The sequence below is a fragment of the Pseudophryne corroboree genome, chromosome 10 (genome assembly GCF_028390025.1).
Source record: "Pseudophryne corroboree isolate aPseCor3 chromosome 10, aPseCor3.hap2, whole genome shotgun sequence".
NCBI lineage: Eukaryota > Metazoa > Chordata > Amphibia > Anura > Myobatrachidae > Pseudophryne > Pseudophryne corroboree.
This window is the reverse complement of record NC_086453.1, coordinates 347,101,036-347,109,695: the sequence shown is the minus strand read 5'-3', so window position 1 is coordinate 347,109,695 and position 8,660 is coordinate 347,101,036. Positions and strand designations below refer to the sequence as shown.

At 45.8% G+C, this 8,660-nt stretch overlaps 1 protein-coding gene across 3 annotated transcripts in view; it reads right to left on the bottom strand.

The window, feature by feature from the left end:
* Positions 1-323: 323 nt before the first annotated feature.
* Positions 324-8,660, bottom strand: part of ETS1 (ETS proto-oncogene 1, transcription factor) — a 184,002-nt gene continuing 175,665 nt past the window's right edge. For all 3 annotated transcript variants that reach the window (XM_063943664.1, XM_063943665.1, XM_063943666.1), the window contains 2 exons: positions 5,880-5,998; positions 324-4,287 (listed from right to left, as the gene is read on the bottom strand). In XM_063943664.1, coding sequence (XP_063799734.1) covers positions 4,072-4,287; positions 5,880-5,998 — 335 coding nt within the window. In that variant the 3' untranslated portion in view covers positions 324-4,071. The remainder of the gene's footprint in view (positions 4,288-5,879; positions 5,999-8,660) is intronic.

Genomic DNA, 8,660 nt, shown 5'->3' with positions numbered 1-8,660 from the left:
CAGCAGTGCGCCTGAAAAGCTTTGCTAGTCCTTGTGTGAAACTACATCGGCCGTTGTAATAGTACAACGCGCGTGCGCATTGCGACGCATGCGCAGAAGTGCAGATTTTTTGCCTGATCGCTGCGCAGCGAATGAAAGCAGCTAGCGATCAACTCGGAATGACCCTCCTTATGTCCGCACTCTCGGAGATTGTGGACGCTTACAGTGCCATCGTTTCTTGCAGCTTTTATAAACCAATGTACTAAACGTCAGGACATTACACGGTGCGTTATTACACTGTTATATATATTAAAAAAAGCAAACACAAACAACCAAGAAACCAATTCTTTTGTATAAATGCTTCATTTAATTAAAACATTTTTGAAACACAGTAAGAAATGAAACAGTTGAATATATATATTCACATATACATATGTATAAAAATATTTATCAAAATTGATGTTCCTGCATCAGTAAAAACTACAGGGAAATAAAACACCATCTTATAGAGTCGGGGCCTGGTCCGCTAAGCCGCGCCACTCTAGCAGCCCCGGGTGAGCGTTCACCCCCTTTTCTACCAAAATGATTGTCATTACAAAAAAACAAACAGTACGTAATGAAATGCTACAAACGTCAGCTACAATTTGTCATTACAGAAATATCTCTAATTTCTCATAAATTAGGAAAAAAAATAAAAATAAAATGTGTGGGTATAAAAAAAAAAATCAACATAAAACCAGCTCAACTGATGCATAAAATGTATAGACACCCATATAAATGCATTCATATAACTATAGTTTGTAAACTCTTTGGGGTATTGTGGAAAGTGGTAAATGCGATGATTTATGGACAAGTAGCTGTATTAGTAGTTTCCATCTCATTTACTTTAGTAGAAAGGCAGAACACAACCGTGATATACTACAGGGTAAATACTGCCGGCAAAAAGACGTCATTTTCCATGCCGCGTCCAACAGCGTACGCCGCTAGTCACTGAGAGCAATACGTTCCTCAGCCGCCAGTATTCACCCAGCAGTTTTCTTGCAGGAATGTCAGGAGTCGGACACTTACGTCTGCCAGTCGCACCTATTCCTGAACTGGCGTAATCCTCAGATAAGAGTTAGTAGGAAAATGATTAAATTCTGGGACATTCTATAAAGGAGTAGTCTGTTTTGGAATTCCCACCTGCTCCTCGGTAAGAGCCCACACCCCTTGTGACAATTCAGTGGCGGCAACAATTATTATAAAGGAGAGCTGCTTCCAATGCCAGACCAAACGGCCTCTACAGGCAACAGTATTATCCTGCTGACCTGACAGGCTAGTAGTGAATGTGGCACCTGATTGGGCAGCAGGTGCAGCCAATCCAATGCTCCTCTCTGACACACACACCCTTCCCAGCCGCAGCACACTGCATGCCCAGGGTGTTCTAGCATACTTGCCTACCTGACCCTCTCCATGAGGGAGAAAATGCTCTGTTCCTGAACTTTCCTGGTAATGTATGATGGCCATCACCTGTGGTGAGCTAGTTATTGATAAGAAAGGTGTTTCACCACAGGTGATGGCAATCATACATTAGCAGGAAAGTCCAGGGACCGAGCATTTTCTCCCTCATGGAGAGGGTCAGGTAGGCAAGTATGTGTTCTAGTCACTGGGCGCGAGGTGCTGCACTAATTATAAGGCTACACAAACTTGTTACCACTTTATGGAACTATAGTCCTCCTTATAGAATTCCCTTTATATTAATACACAGAGGGCCTGTCAATGAGAAAAGCCATGTCCCGTGTATTCCTGATTAATATCACTTGTAGGTTCCCTGCAGCAATTTGTATCGCATCAGGCATATTATAACATGTATAGATTAACAAGAAACATTCTCATAGGATAAGGGAGCATAAATCTCGCCATGTTAAGGCATATTAGAAGGAGAATACAACTCCCAGTGTATGACGCTGCCCATCATGTGGACCTCATCACTACTCAGCTGCCCTGGCATCTATTAGGTGTCCTGTGCGCTTTCAATTATCGAGCGTTATAGCTTTCAAAGCAAATTCACCGTTACTATTATTACAGTGTTCACCAAACGCCTGTGGACAGGTATCGGTCGAAAGCGGAACCTGGTGCGATTATCTAAGACTATCGTTGTGAAATAATGCCAAATATAAGAGGGGTAAAAGGGGCTCTCCTACAGAACATTGCTGCTCGAACACCATGCCAGTATATATACCTTCCCAACTTCATTTGCATAGAATTTTTTTTTTTTAGATTTTCAGTTACAAAACTGAATAAAACTGGGTAAATGTGGCGTTCTCCAATGGGCTTACCCAAATACAGAGCATAGATATAATACTAACAAATGACTTTGCCGATTGTCTATAATGTAGCACCACCGAGTTACGACACTGACCCTGATTTTACTCCAGTTACCTCTAAGGAACACGATAATCCAACTAAGAACATGATCTGCAACATGAAACTAGTCCATTATCTCTCTCCCTTTTACATAGAGATATCTGGGATAGGTCCTATTGGCTGTGGAGGAAGGAACCCAGAGAGGACGGGAGACAGCTGCAGCCGTTTACACGCAGCACACCCTTTCCCCTTTGATTTGTATGTAGTTATTCTCTCTTGAAAGGAATACTCTGATTGAATGCTGCACACAGAGAGAACCCAGCGCCCTCTCTAACCTGGAGCGGCTGGTTCAGCTCAGGGTAAAAAGGAGACCGCAAGCCTGGACTGGACTGTACCCCCTCTCTGCACTGACAAGCTACAGATCACAGTTCCTGTCCGGGGCACAGCCTTCTGCTTCTGTTCACGTTTAAAGCACCAGTTTCAGTCTCATCCCGAAAATTGAGGTACCAGCCAATCAATTACAGAGTCAGAGAATCACAAGCCATAGGAAAGAGAGAAAAAAATAAAGATGTATTCCCATAAAACATTTATTATCTACTCATCATCAGAGGAACTGGTGCTTTAAATAATACTCTTTATTTTTCATAGATAAAGACAAAAAAAAAAAAATATACAAAAAATTACAATCTCAAGTATTCCCGCTGTCTGCTGAAGTGTCCTTCAGCCTCCAAAGGGTTAAACCTGAGGATGTGTGGAATGTACGGAGCAGTCCTATACTACACCTTAGTTCCCCAGATGGGAATAATGATACGGTAACCAACCTACTTCAGTGCCCTAAGTCGCCCGGCTGTTACATTGTGCGTGCAGATTACAGACCAGGCTGCACATATAGCTGCTGCAGCCAGGACTGTCGCACGTGCACGCTCTTTGGCACATTTCACAAACCAAAACACTGTAGCTATGTACAAGTTTCTCATACAAAAAATGTTTCTTAGAAAATATACAAACAGACAATTCGTCTCTAGAAAAATACAATCTGGGAACACGGCGGCGAGCAGGATGCGGAACTGACCGTTTTTCCCCCCCCATGGGTCAGCTAAATGCATAATTTGGCTAGAAGGAGGATTGTGCTGCGTGGGGCATAGAGGGTCACTTGGAGCTGGATGGGAGGGATGACTGCACTTGGTCACTGTAAATGTTTATTCTGTCCTGAGATTTGTTAAGCATTCCTAACGTCAAACATTGCAGCAAAGAACAAACTGTATGCAAAATAAAAAGCTTAAATATCCCCCCTCCCCAAGTGTGGCAGTACCTTTCCTCCGCTGCGCGGCGACTGCAGCTGCTCACCGTACAGAACGCACCTGAATTTGGGCTGGAGTCCGGCGGATGCTTTACCAGCTACTACTCTGTGTGGTCTCCTACTTGCATCTGCGGACAAAGGCTGGCTGCACATGAATTCGGGAAATAGGCTGACATTAAGAAACACATCAGTAATACTGGCACATTTGGAATGAATCTGGTTATTGGAATACACCAACATACTGCTCTTCTTCCTGTTCCGCTGCACAGTGAGAAAAGACCAACGGAAGCCTTCGGTAACCAGGTTTCTCAGTCTCATACCACCCCACCCCCCACCCCTTTCCCCAGAATCCTCTGCATCCGTCGCGAGTAACAAGTTCTAGGCACAGAGGAATATGTTCGGGTCCATAGGGTTTTTAGTTCCTTGATCCAGCAAACCCTGCGTCCCTATTCGTCAGCGTCTGGTTTAACATCCAGCATGGCGTGAAGCTCTTCCGGCACGTATCCCAGGAGGCTCTGCAAATCACATACAAAGCGGTAGACATAGCGCTTCCCTGCAGTCTTATGAATGATGTTCTTGTCGTAGTAGTAGCGTAAGCCGCGGCTCAACTTCTCGTAGTTCATTTTAGGCTTGTTTTTCCGCTTGCCCCAGCGCCTGGCCACCTACAATAGGAGAAGACAAGTGGGACTCATCATGTCCAGTCTGTTCAAGCTTGAAAGGAATATTATTCATGGTCAAACTAAAAGGAACCAGGTGCATACTAAAATGCAGATGCTGTACATCAAGTGACTAGTACACACTGGGCATCATGGTTGCTGTAATGGAGAGCAATACTGTCACAGCACAGATGTCGTGGGATCAATTCACATCATGGCCGGGAACTGTGTGGAGTTTGTATATTCTCCCCGAGTGCTCTCTGGTTTCCTCCCACACTCCAAAATATACTGGTAAGTTAATTGGCTCCCAACAAAAAAGTGATAAGGGCAAGGTGATAACGCACCAGCCAATCAGCTCCTAACTGTCATGTTTTAAATCCGTAATGATTGGCTGGTGTGTTATCACCTTGCGCTTATCACTGCTTCATCCCTTCTCCAGGCTTAATACATGTGACTGGCGCTCGAGATCCAATCGGTCACCATGCCAACGCCGGGATCCAGAGCGATCAAAAGCCATACAGTCGGCATGCCGACTAACATGGACTATTCCCATTCGTGGGTATCCATGACACCCATAGAGTGGCAATAGAACATGTGACGAGCGCAGCAAGGGGCTTTGTTGCACTCCTGCGGCTGCGATTCCGGGGTCGGTACGCTGACCTCCGGAATCCCCTGGGCCGATCAACCAGCCCCAACACGATACATCTGCCTCATAGATTGAAGACTGATGTGAATGGCAAAATATTCTCTGCAAAACGCTGCAGAATCTGTGTGCACTATATAAATAAATGCTCATAAATAGGGGTCAATTCAATTAGACACAAGGGGGCGAGTTGCCGTAGAAACGCAGTCAACGGCCCCACAACTCATCTTTACTGAATTAACCCCATAGACTGTGACCATTATAGATAGTGAAATGAAGCTGTAGTCCCGTGTAGAACAGCTCTGCGGCTACATGTAATAGCCTCAGACTTCCGGAGGTTCTGGACTGTTGTGCCAGTTTTTTGTTTGTTTGTTTTTGTGTAAAGCGGCAATCGTTTACAGAACAAAACCAGAATTGGTAATGCTGGGACCACACATAGCGGCCAAGCGGGTCCGCTATCCGGGAGGGGGGTTTTGTGTGCACACGGATGCCGCAGAACAGGACCCGGCCAGTGACACAGGGAATTTCAATGGAACACAGGATCCGGCCGTGCCGCACTGTGTGAACACATACATTGGAATGTATGTGTTCACGTTGAAATCCCGTCGTCCGGCCCAACCGCAGCATGCTGCGTTTGGAACCGGCGGCGGGACTGCCGCACATGTGTGGGTGCCTGCATAGGCCTGCAGTCTCCTTGCGGCCAAGCGGGTGCCGCTGAACGGAACCCGCTGGCCGCTATGTGTGTGGCCCCAGCCTTATGCCTTGTAAATGATTGCTGCACACCTTCAGAACTCGGAGGCTATTGCATTCAGCCGGTGGTCTCATTCTGAGCATGGATAGTTATCTTCTGAACAGGCAGAAGAGGGGCAATAGTACATAGAATAGTTGGTCATGTTTAATGCTGTTTAGTGCAGCATAACTACCCATCAATCCCCTCTCGGTAAAGTGCACTCACCTCATCCGGATCAGACAGTTTAAACTCCCAGCCATCTCCCGTCCAGCTGATGAAGGACTGACAGGACTTGTCCGTCAGCAGCTCTAAGAGGAACTGCCAGAGCTGGATAGGCCCGCTGCCTGTGAGACAAGAGGGAAAGGTGTAAGCTGCCTTTATAGTACGACGACTGCGTGAGGACACCTGAAATCCTGAACAGAGGAAACCGATCACACAATCTGGACTTTACTCGTGTTTTCTGTGCGGAATCCAGAGCCGAGCCGGCCACAAGGGTAAAGTTATTTGTTTACAGTCACTTTTGGGTGTATCCCTCATTATGCAAAGGATTCATTTCATATAAAAAAAAAAACACATTGTTTTATTACTCAGGAAGAGAGCTAAAATGTATTTCAGGCCAATGAGAGGTTTCAGCAGGCAAATCATATGCCAGGATACTGATATCATATATAGTAATGTGCAATGTGATATGCTAGACAGAGGGACCCTACAAGAACTGGCAGGGTATATGTGTAGTCAGGCATTACAGAGAGCTGTCCGCCCTGCCTTCCCCTCTATACAGACAGGAGTTCTATTTATCGTCCAGAAGAACTGAGCGCTCCAGTCTGAAATCACTATTTTCCTACTTATGACAATGGGGCAGATGTATTAACCTGGAGACGGCATAAGGAAGTGATAAATGCACCAGCCAATCAGCTTCTGACTGTTAATTTACATATTGGAGCTGATTGGCTGGTGCGTTTATCACCTTGCACTTATACCTGGTTTATCACTTCCTTATGCCGTCTCCAGATTAATACATCTGCCTCAATGGGCCTAATTGTGTGGGTTATTTTGTTTCTGTGCAGGGTAAATACTGGCTTCTTTATTTTTACACTGCAATTTAGATTTCAGTTTGAACACACCACACCCAAATCTAACTCTCTCTGCACGTGTTACATCTGCCCCACCTGCAGTGCACATGGTTTTGCCTATTAGAGGAAAATGTTGTTTTGCAATCAACCTTGAATTAGGCCCAATGTCTGCAGAATATAAGACTCTTTATTCGGAAACATTTGCGGTTGGTGAAGGGTTTATGAATACAGGAATGCAATATCAGCATTATTATGTATATCATTTAATAATAACGTGCCTACATATACCACATTTGGGCACGATTGCAAAGAGCGACCCACACAAACTGCTGTCACTCTAATGAGGGCCCTCCCCGTAAGAGCTCACAGTCTAAAGGGGGGTACACACGGTGCAATGTTCAGCTAATTTCTATTGTTTAGAGATTAGCTGAACATCACTCCGTGTGTAGGGGCGCTGGCGACAGCGATGCGCGGTCGCTCATTTCACCGCGGTGCTGAGCGTTTCCGGTATGAATGGTTGACCATGTTATGGTCGACAGTCATTAGGTCGACCACTATTGGTCGACATTGACACATGGTTGACACGTGAAAATGGTTGACGCATGAAAAGGTCGACATGAGGTTTTTTTTTACTTTTTTTGGTGTCGTTTTTTGCGTAAAGTGACGGGGAATCCCAATTAGTGCACTGCTTCGCACGCCATGCTTCGGGCAAGGTGCCTCGCGCCGTACCGCTGCACTCGGCACAGATTACCATTCCCAATCGTAGTCCACGTGGATCGTAAAGTATGGAAAAGTTCCCCAAAAGATAAAAAAAACAAAACTCATGTCGACCTTTTCATGTGTCGACCATGTGTCCATGTCAATGTCGACCAATAGTGGTCGACCTAATGACTGTCGACCATAACATGGTCGACCATCCAAACCTATACCGTGCTGAGCGGGGGGAGAGATGTGCGCTGAACGCACAGCACACATCTCTAGGGAAATCTTCACGTCAGTACGGCCCTTAAGAGGGAAAGCAAAGCGTGAGCAGAACACTATACAGGACAGCTGGTGTAGGAGACCTAGAGACGTACAGTTAAAAAGGAATTAAGGCAATAGATGAATGACACACCCCATATAACAGTTATAAGAACTCTGAAATCTATTGTAGCATCGGATCTGTTGGGGCGATCAGGCCCCTGCAACACAACAGGAGAACCACTTTACTCATTTAAACACCATGACCTCACAATCTAATCCCCAGGACGCAAGTTGTACATTTGTATTGGGTGCGAGTGTGTCTAGTAACAGTTACGGCCATGAGCGTGCCTGCACTTTATTACTGAAACATGTCAGCACTCCCTGAACAAAGCTGGATTCCTGAGTGCGGTGGTGGTCACTCGGTACACACAAGCTGGAAACTCCCCAAGCAACCACAAATTGGCTGATAACAGCACACTTCTGTCTTCCGCTGCAACCCCATGACCCATAACCTGAATAGGGTTCAAAGACTGAAGCCAGTCAATGGGACTCACATGCTATTCCTGCGCACAATGCAGCCAGTGTTAGGGCACGGCTGGGCACGGCGGCCAGGGCCAGTCTGATTCAGGCCGTCACATGATAGGAATGCGCTAGCCTCATTTTTGAAAAATGTCTCCCCATTCAGTTACTGGGGAGAAGGGGGCAGGGGGAACCTAGAGACTAAAAATAATGCAGGGAAAAGACAGAACCCTATTCTGTCCCCGTGTCGGGGCACTGTCTGGTCTGCAGCTACATAATGCCTCAATTTATCACAGGCCCGAACACAACGGGCTTTAATGTGCAAACAATAGAGGCACAAGATGGGAGAACAGTTTCTAAAGTGTCCATCTGGTATCAAAAGACAGAGCTGTGAGGCACGAGGCAAATCCAGATCGGACACCCCTGCAACCTCAATTCATTATGTATGAGC